The sequence below is a fragment of the Crinia signifera genome, chromosome 2, assembly GCF_055691185.1.
Source record: "Crinia signifera chromosome 2, ASM5569118v1, whole genome shotgun sequence".
NCBI lineage: Eukaryota > Metazoa > Chordata > Amphibia > Anura > Myobatrachidae > Crinia > Crinia signifera.
The window spans coordinates 116,303,205-116,321,670 of record NC_139218.1 but is presented as its reverse complement, the minus strand read 5'-3'; the positions used below and the strand labels follow the sequence as shown (position 1 = coordinate 116,321,670).

Sequence of the window (18,466 nt, the reverse complement as noted above, 5' to 3'; positions counted from 1 at the left end):
AACAATTTTCCTTAACACTACCTGGGACGGATGGGTGCCACCCCCAAACACCCACCTCTGTCAATCTCCATGCATATGGCCAGCGATGAAAAGCCAAGGCTGGCTGTCATCACAGGGAGACCTTCACATCTGATCCCTACGTATGAGTACCTGATCGATAATTGTTCGAGTTGCAAATTAGCAGCAGATTGTACAGGTCTGAATTGGGCCTTATAGCTGTAAATAGTGACCCATTAAAATACCTATATACTAGGAATGAACATCGCATCACAATATTTCACTACTATCAATGTTTTTGTTTCGATGGTAGTGATTTTACCATTCAGTAGTGGAATTCCAATGTTTTCTGCAATCGAATGATAAACATTTGATGTGTTCTGATGGTCCTGCCCTCCCGACCAGCCATGCTGCCTTGCCTTTGCACATGCGTGGCTGCTCTGAAGCTGGTTGCGCATGCGCAAAAATGGGATTTTTTTTTTTTTGCGCATGCCAGTATTTTTTTCAATCTAATTCTTTTAATGCAATGGTCAGTGACCATCACATTGAAAGATTCAATGGTGGAAGCCCAGCTATCATTTAATGGTGGGCTTCCAATGTCCATCCCTTCCTTCCTATTCCTAGAGCTATTGCAAGCAAGCTGTTTGTGTGCATGACACTGATATGGCAACATTATAACACAATCGTCTTGCCGCTGATTGGTGCACAGCACCGAATAACCGTAGCTCTTTGTTAAAACGGTTGCTCATTGGCTGATCAGCTCAAAGTGCCGCGTGTTCCTACCTACGCAGCAGTTTTCCCGCCCACGAGCCAGAGCTGCAGCATCTACGCGTCTGCGTATTGAAGCCGTCGTTGCTCTTCTGTATCCCGCACTCCGGGCTTCTGCGGTTGCCGGAGCATGTAAGCTGCGCAGCCAGGTGCGGGGAGCGCCCGAGGGTACTTGTCGCATGTTTTAGCCATGTGAGCTCTTAGTAGATGCACGTAACATGTCCTGCTATGTTAAGATGTATGTAAAAGCAGCGAGTAATTCAGAATTGGAGACAGTCGTACACACGCAGCTCTTATGGAACTACAAGTCCCTGCGTGCCCAGGCCGGGGCTGGCAGCCTGGCACACTTACCTACAGCTGCAGTAACAGGCTTAATTCGTCCAGATCTATTGGGTCGCTGAAAAACTTATTTTACTTATAATGTGATTATTACTAGCAGCCAACGTGTATCAGACACTGGGATATAACATAAACAGATAAAGAAAAATGTTACAATGGTGAAATGTGGAAATAATACACATGATACTAATACCATATTTTACTTAATTTTTCTTCTAGCTCAGTGGTTCCCAACCTGGGGTACTAGTACATACCTCCCAACCGTCCCGTTAAACGCAGGAACGTCCTGGTTTTCGGGGACGTTCCCGCGTCCCCCCAGCCAGTGGCAGCCACCGGCAGTGTCCCGCGGCCGGGGGGGGGGGACGGGACAGTTGGGAATCCCCCCGTTAGTTGCTCGCGAGAGGAAAATAGACGATGTGTACAGCGTCTAACCCCGCATCCAGAGGGGCTGGGGGCTTGGCTAGAGGCTCACAGAGCCTCAGGGCCATGCCCCCACAGTGTAAATTGGGGCCGTGGCCTTGCGGTATGACACAATTATAGGCCACTCCCCCTAATTTCGGGCGCATGCAACTGTCCCTCCTCGGTGGAAGTACAAGTTGGGAGGTATGCCAGTACCCCTGGGGGTACTCTGCAGACCAGTTGGGGGTACTTGAAAACAATATTGGTAATGGTGGAAGATGGAAAAGTCTTTTGATGGCAGAAGACCCATTGCCATGGAGACAAACTACATTGTGGGGTAGATTTATTATAGCGGCGCTAAGACTATAACACTCCCTGCTTCGCCTCATTAGCGAGGCGAAGCAGGAGGGGACACCGACAAGATCTACTAAGATCTTGCCGCCGAAGCGGGGGAGCGCTAACTCCCCCCTCCGGCGATGTCCCCTCCAGCTGACAGCGCTGTCTGTTAACACTGACGTGCTGTCTGCTTCTCCCCGGCCGGCTGGACTGCGCATGCGCGGGATCTCGCTACTCACGTGAGATCCCAGTGCAGCTCAGCTCCAGCAGCAGGGACAGCGCTGTCCCTGCTGTAGGTATAGGGCATCGCCGCCTGCAGCTGGCGAAGTCGACAGCTGCAGGCGGCGGAACGGTCAGCGATGCTGACTGTACATAAATCAGGCAGGAGGCAGGGGCGCACTACGAAATATCGTAGCTACGCTATGCCTCCTGCCCCACAGCGCCGCACGTTAGACACCCGCTCGGCGGGTGTCATAGATCAGGGGAAGCGCTATCCCCTGCCATAACGCACGGGGATAGCGCATATTCCCCTGATCGCCGGGTCATAAATCTACCCCTGTATCACCTATGGTTATGTCTTCAGCATCTCTTCGTGCTGTTGCCTGACCAGCAATCCACTGGGAGCTTCCCATGCTGGACCCAGACATTAGCAATCACCTGCGCTGACACAGGTGGAGGAATCAGTCGCATTAATCCTACAGGTGTTAGTGGGAACCCTGGAGACAATACACAACCAGCGGCCAGACATGGAAGGGCACGATTCCTGTCCGTATACTACTGCTCCGCTACTCCTTAATATAAGGACATGGATAAGTATACGCATCCGGCTCACTTCCGCTCCACTTGTAAGTACTGTCTATATTTCAAATTGAGAGGAGGTACTAATCAATAAAAAGCCTAATCAAGGGGTACGAGAGAGAAAAAGGCTGGGAACTGCTGTTCTAGCTAGTAAAAAATCTGGTGTGTTATGGCACGAGAATGTTGACAGGCTTGAACAGTCTGCATGCATGTTGGTATGCTCAGCATATGAAGACAGTGACCACATTGACATTGATCATTTTATTTATTTATGTATAATATCTTTTATAGCACTGCGGGATACTGTCACTAGTTCTACAAGTATTAGGTCGAAAAGCATTAGGTCGACATTCATGAAGGTTGACATACAGGAAGGTAGACATGACTGAAGGTCGACATGGGTTAGGTCGACACAAGTATTAGGCTGACATGGGGGAATGTGGACAGTGAAAAGGTCGACATGGGGTTTTCACCTATTTTTGGGAACCGACATGTGCCGACCGACCGTATTTCATGCCCTACCATCCACTAGGGCGTGGTGGGAGAATAAAACCGTGCCCAAAGCATGACAAGCGCAGCGAGCTATGCGAGGGGACGCGGTGCTACCTTTCAGTGTCCATGTCGACATTCGGGACAAAAAAACGTGAAAAACCCTATGTCGACCTTTTGACTATCTACCTTCCCCTTGTCGACCTAATGAACATGTCGACCTAATGAACATGTCGACCTTCAGTCAAGTTGACATTCCTGCATGTCGACCTTCAGTCATGTCGACCTAGTGGTGTCGACCTAATGCTTGTAGATCTAGTTGCTGTCTATCCAATGATCCCATTCCAGCACAGCAAATTCTGTGGCACCTACATCTTCTTTTGTGTCCCGGCCAGGTGCTGACTGCTGGCTTTTACCCTGGGGCAAATGCAGTTACAGATAAATCTTGGCTCGTCTTTGCTGGCGATCCGCCAGCAGCATGCTGCTGGCGGATCGCCAGCAACACGGCGCCGCTATCTGACTGTGACGCGCGTGCATCCCCCACGTATCCGGGCGGCGAGGCGGACGCATTACCGTCCGCCTCTCGCTCCAGGGGCAGGGGGGGGGGGTGCCGAGGAGGCTACGGGGGGGTGCGGTCGCCCGGTGTGGGCACCGGGCGACCGAGGGCAGCACCGTCGAAAGGGGACGCGCGCGCACCTCGTACGCATGCGTCCCCTTCCGGCATACAGATGGCGGCGGGGCAGGGGATGGCGACGCCATCGCCATCCCCTGCAAAGATGAATTCCGACCCATCTGTAAGTGGCCTTGACTTTTATACCAGCATTTCCTTTATATTTTTTTGATACCTGTTTCACATCACATCGAGGTTAGGGATGGCCATCGACCAGCGATGATTAGAAATCAATGATGGTTTAAGGCCGATATCGAATAGTTTTGACATTGATGGGGGAGAACCAGATGGTTTCCCACTATCGATGTCAAGCTTCAACGAATAGTTTCGTTTTGCTGTTTTATTTTCACCAAGGGGCCAGGACATGGAGCGTAGCTCCACCCCTGACACCCGCAAAACCCTGCCTCATATTTTGAGTGGCCCACAGGCCAATCCAACCAAAGAAAATGGATTACCAACAATATGTAAAAATGGTCATCCATTGCATGACCAGTTGCACTTTTGCCATCAATGGCAACCATTGATGACAAAGGCAATGATGGCCAACCCTAATCGAGGTGTGGTGCAAAATCACCAAACCCAATAACTCGGTTCGACCAACCCTGCCTGTTCTACTGACTAAACACCCTGTTTAAATCATGGATCTCGCACACAGCAGCTCGCTGAATTGAACAGCTCCAGGAACTTCTACCTGAAGCTATTAACTGCATGCTGAATTAAATCAATCCCATTGAATGTATATCGTTGTCACTCTAATCAATCATCGGTTAGGGGGACATTTGGCTGGCTCTTCTTTTCCCCGGATGCTTGCACAGGGCCCCTACAGTAATGTGTAGCTACTGTATATTTTGCATAAGATCTCATGCATGGGAGGAGCTCTGGGATTTGTAGATACCCAGAGGCTCTGATTTGTTATATAGAGCAGTCAGGGATCCACAAATCAATCTGCCTGCCTTCTTCCTGTGTTCCTCCCGCAGCCAGCCTTGTACATGCAGAGCGTGGCCCTGGAACACAAAAACGTACTGACCTGGGGGTAGATGGCCTAGCCTGCCGCTGGTCCTCTAGAAACAGAAGCCTGATGTGGACCTCTAATGCTTCAGGAAGCTGCCACTCCTTCCCTCCCGGGATGGCAGCAGCGCTGGAAAGCACAGACTCCCCCCCATGGCATAATGTGTAATGGCCATTAGAGTGTGCGTCTTAATGTGTAATGGGCATTACGTACGGTGTGCGGCATAGTGTGTAATGGACATTACGGTGCTATTAGTTTTATGTGACCACACCTCTTCCCTATAAAGCCATGCCCCTAATTTTTGATGCGTTTGCCTTCAGCGTGCACTGTGCCTTTATTTGCTATGGGGGTGCCAAATTTCTTCCTGGCAGAAAGCACCAAAATGTCTAGATACTGCACTTTATGTGTGGTGGTAATATCTAACCACATGTATGTAGCCTGTATAGTCTTATATATATATATATATCACTAGCCTGTTGTATAAGCTGCTGGTGGTGATAGCACTGTTCCCAGATTCACACTATAGAACTGTGGTCACAGAAATAATGTTATATGAAGGGTTAGATAATCTTTGATGTAGGCACCACCCCAAAGTGATAGAAAGAGGGCCGTGTCATGAGGCTGCACCCCTTTATGTGGACATGTGCCCTCTTAAGGTGACAGCACCCTGCCCTAAAAAAATCCTAGCGTTAACACTATCACACTATTATATTCCCCTCCAGGTCCACTGGGATGGTAAAAAGTCTGTTAATTAATTACATCATAATGTAATGTCCTCATCCCGGATTGGTGATTGGGAAAGATTCTTTCTGTTAAATATCCGACGTACACTCACAGTAGCCACATCCTCTGACGAAGTCTATCTGACAAAATGCATCAGATCCTGGCCTGTGACGTACGTTCTCCTCATCGCAAGGTACACGCCGCTACCCTACCACTTGCTGGTCTCCGCTTACCCGATCTTGCAGCGCACGCCAGCGGTTGACGGTTGTCTGTGAACGGGACATTTTGCCCGCATCTGGGTTGTGTGAGCTGACTTGCCTGGTATATCTGTTTATGTGTTTCAAAGAAAGAGGAAAGAAAAGTAGTTGTAATGGATGCACTCCACAATAATTCTTGAGTTTTATTATTGTTATGTTTTATGGAAATATTATCCAAATTTTTATCTTGAGAGGGGAATCCTTTTAATCTTTATTGTTTTGTGGATTCAAGATACTCCCACTATGGTTTGTGAAATACAAGAGATTAAAATTGACATACATACAGTGAAAGACAAAAGTGGGAATTGGGTGCTAAATAGACTTTAAAATATAGGTAGACAGGGCTGTGATGTGTAGTATGTGTTAATGGCTTGGGTTTTATAGAACCGGGATATATATGGGGATGGTAATTATTTTTACTCTTTCCTTATGAGTATGTTTTTATATTATGCCTGTTATTGTCTTATTGAAATACACATCATACTCTGATGTCACATATATCCCTGCCAGGTCCTTAATAAACCTTTGTTTGTTAAATACTTATATAACTCTGGGTTACGGAGAGAGTGCAGAGAAGATCATGCACTCCTGTGGTTCCAAATATACCACAGTAGTGTGCTGGTAGTGTGTTTATTGGTGTTATATTACAATCATGTGGTTTTTCTTACTAAAGATAAGATGGCTAATGACCTCTATCTCAGTTTCAGCAATTTGGCCCGTTTTATTAATTTTGTCCAGGTTGGAATATTCCACATGTGTTTATCAGTATACACACTACTTTATTCGATACACTGTATTTATTACCAGTGTGTCTTTATCCTCTACCCTGAGTTACTATGTATCACACTGTTGCAGATATGGAGGATATTCTGTGCTGAGCTCCAGTGAGCTCTATTGGGCTGCTGATATGAAACTGGCACCTACTGGCCACAGTCCAATATGCTCAGCAAGATTTGCACACAGGTATTTAATTTCCCTGAGCTGCAATGAGGTCTGGTGGTTAGCTTAGTGAAATACTGACACCTATTGGTGTTATACCACGCTTCCTCCTTATTACTAAGCACAATCCTCTGTATACATATGTAAGTATTTAAACACGGTTTGGGTCATGAGGTTCAAGCCTATTCAATATTTAACAGTATATCAAGGACACATTTCCTACTACATCTTATTCACAGCACACTGTCTAGCTCTATAAACATTGGTTAGAACACGTGTTTCGCACTAGCAGCTTCTTCCGAAGAATAATAAATACTGGTCCTATTTATTTTCGCTTTAATTGCTATGCACAATATTTTGTAGTATTACGTGTAGTTTATTGTGTACTAATCATTATTCATGTTTTTCTTTATATGCATTTACAGTTAAATAAAGATGGAGAGAGAGATTCCGTTTAAAATATTCCCACTAAAAAGACTAACCAGTTGTCATGTATCTACAGTTAAGCCACATACAGTTGTGGGTAATAATTCTTTATTTCAGGTGGGTTTAGTTTTGTTAATATTCTTTTCCACAAACCTTATAACCGGCAGTATAACTCATGAAATCACACAATAGACCTGGTTCTAGTTAAAAGCACATCAAATAAATCAAACAAAGCATGTTGCAATATAAAGGGTGCAATTATTTTTTTTATGCATGCAGGGGTAATATTGTCTGAGCTGCTGTCACATGTAGCTCACCAATGCTGGACAGTTTTATTTTTACACTGCAGGTTAGATATGAGATTTGGAAATGCTCATATTATAAATCTGTCCTATCCGCAGAGCAACAGTTTTGCCAAGGTTGAGAGTTGCTTGCCTTTTTGTTTTGCTTCCAGACTCATACCCAATTGTGCATGCTTTGTTCACAAATATTTTGAATGCATTTCATTATGCATATTGTTGGTATTGCAATATTGTGGAAGCTTGAGTCTCAGGTCATGTTTCTTCAGTGACATTATAGAAATGTGTCCTCGTATTATTAATTAGTTATTGATCAAAACATTTGAGACCTAGGGGTATTCAATCACCCCGTCGGGAGATGGCTGCGGGGCCCTATTCAATGCTGTCTTCCCCGACAGCATTGTACTGGGTATCTCGGCAGAACTAGACCGACTTCACAAGCAGTCGGGCTCGTACTACCGGGAAGTGACGAGCTCCCGGCTGTAGCTTGCCTCTTCCCGGCCGCAGCTCGCAGCCACGCCCCGTTCTCGTCCTGCTGGAGACGGGACATTGAATCCCGCTTGCTTTTTCTCTGTCGAGCAAACCAAGAAACGGGAGAGGGTCACGGCTGTCGGGCCAGCTCGACAGCCGTGGCCCTTGATTGAATACCCCCCTTAGCATCACTTTTATGTGAGTGTTAAGTGTGTATTTTGCTTTTCTTGTATCTTTCTCTGCCATACAGTACATCATGTATAACATGTTAAAATGCTACTTATGGTTGCTATTTTATATAGTCTTTTCCATATATCTCTTTCTATATACAGTAGGAATATATATTTATCAATAATGTATATCCCTATTCCTGTACTAATATACAGTACATTCTATAGTGCAAGGGGCGGAACCAGAAAAAAATGACAGGAGGGACAACATGGTAGTGGAAGAGAGTGAAAAATTATTTTGTATTTGTCACAGGTACGCACGCTTTAGAAATGAGGGTGTGGTCTGTCAGCAACGGGTGTGGCTGAAAGGGAATTCCTTATCCAACAGCCATACCCCTTCATCACCCACTTCCTAGCTCATGACAAACATTGCTTCCTCAGTCTTCAACCACTATCTTTAGCAGTCTCATCCAGGCTACTCTTCCCAGGGAGAGGATGATGGGGCGAGATAGTGGGAGATGAAGATGCAGTCGTGACAGAGAAAGGCAGAGGGTGACAGGAAGAGTCAGTGGATGACATGGAGAGAGGTGACGGGAAAGATAGTGGGAGATAGAGTTAGAGAGGCAAAGGGTGACAGGGAGAGGAGACAGTAGAGATAGTGGCAGATGGAGAGGTAGAGGGTGACAGTGAAAGGCAGAGGGTGACAGAGAGAGTCAGCGAATTACATGGAGAGAGATGATGGGAAAAATAGTGGGAGATGGAGAGGCAGTGGGTGACAGTGACAGGATGATGGGGGGAGGCAGTGCGTGATACATCGGTGGGAGAAGGGAATACTTGTCTCACTGAGGGATAACTGTAACTGTACTGGCTAAGAGGAGTTCTTTCTGAGGGGCATTTAAATAGGTATAATATGCTGGTACGGGGGATGGAAGAGTGAGGACATTGGTGTGACAGGGGGAAAGCACTGGAATGTAGCATCTCCCGCCCCCCTATCTGATTCTAGCCGCTGACCCGGCTCCTGACTGCAGTTCCTATCGATGACTCCTCTATCTCCAGCCGTGGCCCATGTATACAATAGGGGTCCGATTCCACTGCATATGGAAAGCCTACATTGCTTGGTGCAAAAATCGGGAGGTTTCTCCCCTCTTGTTCAAGACGTCTTGGCTTTTCTTTTTACTTTAGACAGGCTTGACTGCTGGTCTATGAATTGGTTCCTTAAAGGTACAGATCTCTGAGTTATCTGTATTTTTAACAAGAAGTTGGCGTTTTTTGGCTTTTGTTCCACACTTCCTCTGTCCTTCTTGCAATCATCTCTATTGGAGCCGTTGGAGACAGTAGACCTTACATTGTTGTCCGGGAAAGTTTTTATTCAGCTAGTGCAGGCTTCTGCTAGATGAGTATCAGAGCAAGGGCCTCTCTTGCCACCCTCCTTATTTGGTATTTCATGTGGATAGAGCTGAGCTTTGTATGTGCATGACTTTATTTCCCAAGGTTGTCTCGATTTGTCACTTAAACCAACCTCGCAGTGACTATTCTTTCAGACAGTTCTCCAATATCCTGATCCCTGGATGTGGTTCGAGCACTCTGAATCTATGTTAATAGGACTGCTTCGCTGAGAAAGTCTGATATTTTGTTTATTCGTTGTGTTTTTGCCTGAACTGGATGGCCTGCGTCAAAACAGGCCTTGCAAGATGGATCTGTTTCACGATTCATCAGGCATATCGGGCCTCATCTAGGGTGCTTCTCAGACAGCTTCTGATTCTTAGTTCGGGCCGTTCGGTGTTACAGGGTTCTCAGTGCTCTCCCGTCTGTGATGGGAGCTTTAAGATGTCCCCACTGTAAGGTCTATTCCAATGTCTTCTGTTGGATAAAGGAGAAAACAGAATTTTGGAACTTTTAATCTCTGTTTTTCTATTGTTTATAGCTTTATTGTTACAGAATGTGTGTAGGAAGGCGAAGTAAAACAAATCAAAAGAAACTAAGGGGTATATTATATGGCACTGGATCCCACAGTCCCGATTGCATCCAAACAGTCCAGGTTAAGGATATCCATGGTTAAACCAAAATGACTGATGTACTAATTAATTCACCTGTGCATAATCATGAACATTCTTAAGTCAAGGACTGTTGGGGTTCCTTGTGGACCAAGTATGAATTTTGGGTTAAGAAGTAAGAATAGTTTTCTTAAGATAATCAATGTTGATCTAATACAGTTTTAATTTTTTTGTACATTTAGAATGTAAAATCTCCTCTAAGAAACGAAAATGCACAGAACTTCATCAACACAGGTACACATTATACTTATTCATTTTTCTTAATACAAAGGGCCTGATTCAGATCCGTTCGATACTGCGTGCATTCGCACGCAGTACCGATGTTGTGCGTCTGCGCATGCGCAGGCGGGTATCTGCGCATGTGCAGGCATATGGTGCGTGCACCCACGGCGACCTTTCGGGTCACCGGGTGCATGCACCCATGCCGGCGTGGAGGGGGGACGGAGATGGGCGGGGGCGCCGGGCTGCCCCATTACCATATGGGAACGCCCAGCGTTCCATGGGCGTTCCCATGAGAACGCTGGGCGTTCTCATGGAAATGAGGCAGTGACGCGGGTGTGGGGGGCGGGTGGCTGACATCACCATATGTCAGCTGCCCGGCCGTATCCACGCCAGCGTGTGCGCATATATACGCAACTGAAAAGTCACTTATATATGCGTGCACGCAAAACATCATTCGATGGTCGGTGACCATCGAAAGATGTGGGCGGTTACCCGAGCCATGCGAATGGATGTTTATGCAAAACATCCATTCGCAGCTTTTCGGGCAAAGCCGCACTTTGAGGGGGCGGTCGTTCGCCGGGTGGGGTTTGGTGGACTCGCAAGGCTGCGAATTCGCAGCCTTGCGAATCAACCTGAATAACCCCCCAAGTACATGACTTGTGCTTTCTTTGTAGAATAGATTCCTTGTAGACTCCCAACAAGTTTTATGTGTGTAAATGGGAGAAAAAACTTGAGTGTTGTGTTTGCGAATCACTGTTCTAGATAATAGCAGTAAAGGGGCGGTTTGAGTCCGGCAGCTGTCATTACTGATTCGATATCGACGGCCTCCGGGACCCGCAAGGGCAGCAGTAGGACAGCGTGCGGGTGGAGAGAGGGGAGGATGCTGCATAGAGCAGCATAAAACTGCCTTCGATCTGCCAGAGCGAACAGAAATAGACTTGCCAGGCAAGTCTGTTTCTGCTTTCGATCCGAGGGCCATGCATCGGGATCAAATCTAGATTGAAGGCAGTTAATACTGTTCGATTTCGATTCGATTTTGCATCTAGTTGAAAACATGTACAAATCGAACCGTGTGTACGCCCCATAAACTAACCACTACCACTAAATTCAATCAAAATCTTATGAGAATTCTTAGCTTTTTTCATTGTCAAATCGAGTCCCTGGAGACTCTCCAGTGGAGAGCACTAAAGTTGGTCACACATCTACAGATATCTTTCCATCCAATGAAATAGTTGCTAGATGGAATCAAAATTCTGGTAATATTTGGGACCAAACTATAATGATAAAACTGTTATTTAGACAAGTCTGTAAATCACATAGATTTAACCAATTTGTCTAAATGACAATAATTTTTACATTAGTAGATTCTTGTTCCAATCAGGAAGAGAGAGGAAAGAACTCTATCTGGTTGGGGGCACAGTTTAAATAAAACTTAACGTTTAATAATAATGATTATTTTAAAAGGACATACAACAACATACATACACTTAACATAAAATATCACAGACTATAATAGTCTCAGTGATATGTTTATAGATTTAATGTCAAACGTGTCTCCAATGAAGCTGCAAAATATTTCAATGTTATAATGTGTAAAAGAAATCTAGCTACAGGGTAATAATGGTTCCGGTGAGAATAAATTTCGGTACTTGTTTCCTAGCACGGTGCCCATGATTTTAATCGTATTGCATCGTTTTGATCGCATCGCATGCGACCAGATCGCATGCGATGCGATCGACGCGATCGATGCGATCAAAACGATGATTTCATTGTACAATCACCCTGATGGGTGATTAGTATGTTATATGCACTCCCATTGTTAACGCCACCTCCACTATTAACGCCAACCCCAAGCGTGACAAGCGCAGCGACCCCGCGTGGAACGGTGGTATGCGTCCTCCGACCTTTTCATACCCCCACTATCCACGTCGGCGTGGAGTTGATTTTATATAGTGTGGCGAGCGCAGCGAGGGGACGTGTATAACTTCACATGTATTCCGCGTCCCCTCACGGGGCTCGCTTCGCTCGGTGGCTCGCTGCGCTCCCCACACTATAAAGTCAACTCCACGCCGACGTGGATAGTGTGGGTATGAAAAGTTCGGAGGACACGTAACGCCGCCCCTCGCGGGCTCGCTGCGCTTGCCACGCTTCGCTCGCCACGCTTTGGGTTGGCGTTAATAGTGGCGGTGGTGTGAACGATGGGGGTGCATATAGCTAATCACCCATCAGGGTGCATGTACAATTAAATCATCGTTTTGATTGCATCGCATGCCATTTTAATGGCATGCAATGCGATTTTAAAATTGTACAGTGCGGCTTTTAGGACCCGAAAATCGGGTCCCATTGCATACCATGGGCGCCGTGCTAGGAAACAAGTACCTAAATTTCCTCTATTATTTTGCTAGGTGAATACCATCTAGTGGTTGTATAGCATTGGTACACTTGTAGTATTTGCAGGTAAAAAGAAATAAGAAAGAAAAGAATAAATGAAAAGATAAAAAGAAAGTGAAAAGGTGGCTGTGTAATCTGGGGGACTGCTGCTGCTTAAGTGTGGGAATTGCAATGGTTGTCTAATCAAGTGAGGGAGCCACACTGGATTGGTTGCATTTCGTAGGGTGAAAAAAGCGTAGTGTTTTTACAGAAGAAAGCACTCTGAGTAGCACAAGTGCCCTTGCGAAATTACAATCCTGGAGGTCATGAATGAGAGAGCCCCTAGGGTGCTATTTAGATGAGAGAAGACAGTGTCCTGAGTCCACAAATTGATGTGCTGCTGTCTTCTATTTGCTTGCCTGCAATAATAGGAGATGAGCAGTACCAATTGTGAGGTACACAATGAATAAGTGTGCTAATTTGGGCAGATTTTGTAATTTTTCATGTGAACAGTAAAAATAGTTTTTCTCTTTCAATGGTCCTGGTGACACAGCTCAACACTGGGATGTAGGAGGGTCCGAAGGAGCCAGGCACCTATCCTAAAGCTTTTAGAGGGTAGGCTCCTCCCCTACTGCATCCCGGACTCTTCAGTTCGTGTTAGGTGCCCACTGGAGTGGGTGCTATTCTAAAGGGCTGCGGGAGCAGCCGAAGAATTAGAGTAGTTAGGGTTTTTATTGTTTTATTAACTTTTCACTCTAGCTAGGTAGGCACAGTGTGAGGATTCTACTAAGTGAATCCACACACTGCTAGCGCAGCAGGAGCTGACAGAAGCGCGTCCTGTCAGCTCGCTGTGCACAGGGGAGACGCTGTCTGGCCTCCCTGTGCAGCGCTTACAGCTTCTTTTAAGAAACTGCCTGGGCTCCGAAGCGCTCTGAAACCGGCTTCACGCTAGGTGGGGATCATGGGGGACAGGCGCTCCGTGATGGCGGCGGCCATTTTCTGCGGAGCTTACACACTGAGCTCCTATTATGAGAGGACAGCAGTGTGTTACAGGCATGTTCCAAGTGGTCCCCATCCGAGGGAGAGATACTGGAACTAGGAGATCCTACTAAGGGAGCGGCTGTCTGGGGGTGGTTGGCGCCAAAAGTCACGGACCCCGCAGCAGCAGGGACTTGGTCTCTTCCCTCACTCTGTTTTGGCGCCATTCGGAACGCTTGCAGCGCTTGCTGAGCTGGCTGACAGATCCTGACAGAGTGTTTGGATTTCCTGGGCATCGTTTCCCCCGCAGTTGAAACCGACAAGACAGATAAGTGGCTGGGTGCATTGACTCTGTATAAACGCTGTTGTACATTAAATGCACTGTGTGGTTACTTTACATCATGTCTGAGCAACAAGCTGTGGTTTTGGGGGAGGGAGCCCTTAATACACTGAGCGCTTGTAATGTATGTACACAAAAATTTGTACCTGAGCAGATGGCCAAGGGGGGCTTGTGTATTGCTTGCGCTGTTGTGGGACCCATGGGGAGTGAACCCCAGAGGGTAGAGCAAATTGAACCCGCGTGGGATAGTGTCCTGGGCAAGTCTGTTAACGCTTTAGTGCAATTGCTGGACAGACAGAGTGATGTCTTGGTAGATTCTCAGAGACCTATGCCATCATCTCAGCAGTCCTCTGGCTCCTTGCCTCTTACCCAGGCAGATCCTGCTTTAATACAGGTGATGCAGGATACTGCAAAGGGGATCAACAGGTTTAGTGACTTGCTAGACAAGATTGATGTTGATGCTGTGGGGACCCCTAAAAGGTCTTACTCGGTGCCTTTATTGGTGGATGAAGAGGAGGGAGCATATGCAGACATTCCCTGGGACCAGGGTGATGATTCTGAAGATTCCTCCGCCGCAGGGGTGGAGGATTTGATTACTGCTGTTAAACAGGCTTTGAAATTGTCTGTAGAGGATAAGACTCCTGCTAAAGGTGTATTTAAACGGCAGCGTAAGGAAGCTGTTACCTTTCCTTCAGATGAAGGGTTACAGGATTTATTGGAAGGGGCTTGGAAAACGCCCGATAAAAGGCTGCAGATGCCTAAGAGATTCTTAAGTCTGTACCCCATGCCTGAGTCTCATGCGGAGCTCTGGGAAAAGGTCCCAGTGGTTGATGCTTCTGTGGCACGTCTGTCAAAAGCTACTGTATTACCAGTGCAAGGGGGGGCAGCTTTTAAGGATCCTGTGGACAAAAAGCTGGAGGGAAACCTCAAAGCTATATTTGAAGGGGTGGGATACACCCTACGTCCCATGATTGCTTCAGCCTGGGTCTCTAAGGCCATGATTGAGTGGGCAAATGATTTGTGCACTATTGTACACGCTGACCCTTGTGTGTTGTTGCTTGCGGAAAAGCTGAAAGCAGCTGCAGAGTATGTGTTGGCTGAAGAGGAAGCCATCAAGATGGCGGCTAGAGTTTCCACAGTATCTGTCAATGCCAGGATAGTGCTCTGGCTTAAGGCCTGGGAGGCAGATAATGAGTCCAAGAAGGCTTTAGAAGCATTAGCTTTTAAGGGTAAGCTGTTATTTGGCTCTGAGCTGGAAGAGATTATTAAGCAGGCCACAAGTGGCAAAAGTACATTCCTGCCTGCCCCCGCAGCCAAGCAGACATCAAGATTCTCTGCTTTCAGACAGTCCTTTCGGCCCTCCCCTAGAGGAGTTGCGTCCTTTCGAGGACAGTCATTTAGGGGAAAGTTTCAGTCCTCCAGGGGTAAGGCCCCAAAGTCAAAATTTGGTTCCTTTCATAAGAAACCTAACACCAAAGGAGAGGACAAACCCTCCGCATGACTGCCAGGGGATTTGCCCGGCGGTGGTCAAGGTGGGGGGGCGTCTGTCACAGTTCAGGGACGCATGGGCATTACTAGACCAGAATTCCTGGGTATTAGACATTATAGCCCAGGGTTACAGAATTCCCTTCAAAGGTCTTCCTCCGAGAAGATTCATTCCCACACCACTACCAAAGGAGGCTCGGCTCCGTACGGCTCTCTTGGGAGCGGCTCACACTCTTTTAGAGAAGGGTGTGGTGATCCCGGTTCCCAGGGCGGAGTGGAAAAGAGGCTTTTATTCCACTCTGTTTCTGGTGCCCAAACCAGACGGGTCTTTCAGACCAATTCTGAATTTAAAGTCTCTGAATGTCCCTTTGTGGGTAGACCATTTCAAAATGGAGTCTCTACGGTCAGTGCTACTAAGCCTGGACCAGGGAGAATTTTTGGCGTCCATGGATGTCCAGGACGCGTACCTGCATGTCCCTATACACCCAGAACATCAGGCCCTGTTGAGGTTTGCGATAGGAAACCTGCACTTACAATTCCAGGCGTTGCCCTTTGGACTGGCCACAGCGCCAAGGGTATTCACCAAAATAATGTCTGTAATAGCGGCTGTGCTTCGGCTGAGGGGAATCACGGTGATACCATATTTGGACGACCTGCTGTTCAAAGCGGAGTCAGCAGACAGGTTGCAGAGTCATTTGGCAGAAGCCATCAGTTTTTTGCAGGCGCACGGCTGGCTTTTGAACTTACAAAAGTCTCAGTTGGTGCCGTCACAGAGACTCCAATTCCTGGGAGTAATACTGGATACCCACTTGCATCGGGTATTTTTACCAGAGGCAAAGGCCAGGGATCTGGCTGCCTTGGTCCAGGAGATACTCGGCTCTCGGAGCACATCAGTGTGGAGGTGCCTCAAGCTGCTGGGGAAGATGGTGGCGTCTTTCGAGACGTTGCAGTTCGCCAGGTTACACTCTCGGGTGTTCCAGTGGAACATTTTGACTACTTGGTCAGGAAACACGCAGACCATGAAGTCAGAACAGATAGTGCTGTCTTCAGAAACTCGATCTTCCCTGAAATGGTGGACAGAGGTGGACTCCCTTCAGAGGGGTCGGTCCCTGCAGTCCCGGAGCTGGCTGGTAGTCACTACCGACGCCAGTCTCAGGGGCTGGGGGGCAGTAGTCTTGGACTTGCGTCTGCAGGGCTTGTGGACTCCAGAAGAATCTGCCTTACCGATCAACATCTTGGAACTGAGAGCTGTCTGGAAAGTGATTTCTCTGGCGGGAGACAGGTTACAGAGGCTCCCTTTAAGGATTCAGACCGACAACGCCACAGCTGTGGCGTATCTGAATCACCAGGGAGGCACACGCAGCAAACTGGCTATGTGGGAGGTGTCCAGAATCCTCTTGTGGGCGGAACAGAATGTTCCAGCATTATCAGCTATATTCATACCAGGAGTGGAGAATATAGAGGCCGACTTCCTGACCAGGGAGGAGCTGATGGAAGGGGAATGGAGCCTTAACTCACAGGTTTTTCACCAGATTACACGGAGGTGGGGAACCCCGGATGTGGACCTGATGGCATCCAGGTTCAACCATCAGGTACCCAGGTTTTATGCCAGAACGAGGGACCCACTGGCAGAAGCAGTGGATGCCATGACTATCCCCTGGGAGGGGAATCTCCTTTATATCTTTCCACCATTTCCAATGCTGGCAAGGGTGTTGAAAAAGATACAGGCACAGGTAAGCCCAGTAATTTTGGTGGCCCCAGATTGGCCAAGGAGGTCCTGGTACTTGAGGCTTCAGAGATTGTCTGTGGACTCGTGGCGTCTACCTCTGAGGTCAGACCTACTAAAACAAGGACCGTTCAACCATCTGGATTCAGCTCGATTAATTTTGACGGCCTGGCTGTTGAAACCGCCATTTTGAGGAATAAAGGTTTCTCAGAGGCGGTGGTTAACACAATGATAAAAGCCAGAAAGTCAGTGTCCTCAGCGAATTATTATAGGGTCTGGAAGACCTATATTCGATGGTGTGAAAGACAGAAGTCACACACATCGCGCTTTAGATTGGCAAAAATGTTGGCATTTTTGCAGGATGGCTTTTCCTCCGGGTTGAGCCTTCAATCACTAAAGGTACAGATCTCGGCCTTGTCTATTTACTTCCAAAGAAGGATTGCATTATTACCGGAAGTACAGACCTTCCTGCAGGGGGTGTCTCGGTTGAAACCTCCCTACAAACAACCAGTAGCACCATGGGATTTATCGCTGGTGTTGGAGTGCCTTCAGAAGGCGCCTTTTGAACCATTAAGGTTGGCTGACCTTAAGTTCCTTACGTGGAAACTGGTATTTTTGTTGGCAGTGGCGTCAGCAAAGAGAGTATCGGAGTTGGGGGCATTATCATGCAAATCTCCTTTTCTTATATTTCACGATGATAGGGCTGTCCTTCAGACGGTACCCCAATTTTTACCGAAAGTGGTCTCTGCTTTCCATCTAAACCAGGAGATAGTTCTGCCTGTGTTCCAACCCCCAGAGGGTTCAAGGAAAAGGGACAAATTGAGAAATTTGGATGTTGTGCGCGCCTTGCGCATTTATGTGGACAGAGTTAAGAGTGTCAGGAAGACTGATACTTTGCTTGTTTTGTATGACATACACAAAATTGGTTGGCCTGCTTCTAAGCAGACCATTGCTAGGTGGTTGCGCTCTGTTATAGCGTTTGCATATACTAAAGTCGGTAGGCCTGTGCCGGCCAGGATTAATGCGCACACCACCAGGTCAGTCGCCACCTCTTGGGCGGTTCGACATGGGGCAACAGCTGAGCAGGTTTGCAGGGCTGCCACTTGGTCATCTGTTCATACCTTTGCCAAATTCTATAGGTTCCATGAGTTCGTGTCGGAGGACGCCTCATTCGGGCGAGCAGTGATGAGAGCTGCAGACC

At 47.2% G+C, this 18,466-nt stretch overlaps 1 protein-coding gene across 8 annotated transcripts in view; it reads left to right on the top strand.

The window, feature by feature from the left end:
* The first annotated feature begins 796 nt into the window (after positions 1 to 796).
* SYCP1 (synaptonemal complex protein 1) overlaps positions 797 to 18,466 on the top strand; it is a 276,938-nt gene continuing 259,268 nt past the window's right edge. For 5 of the 8 annotated variants that reach the window (XM_083172732.1, XM_083172736.1, XM_083172738.1 and 2 more), the window contains exons 1-3: positions 808 to 957; positions 7,150 to 7,267; positions 10,327 to 10,378. In XM_083172732.1, the coding sequence (XP_083028858.1) occupies positions 7,160 to 7,267; positions 10,327 to 10,378 (160 nt within the window). In that variant the 5' untranslated portion in view covers positions 808 to 957; positions 7,150 to 7,159. Of the gene's footprint in view, positions 958 to 7,149; positions 7,268 to 10,326; positions 10,379 to 18,466 lie in introns of all 8 variants that reach the window. The other 3 variants (XM_083172734.1, XM_083172733.1, XM_083172735.1) reach the window with 3 other exon arrangements.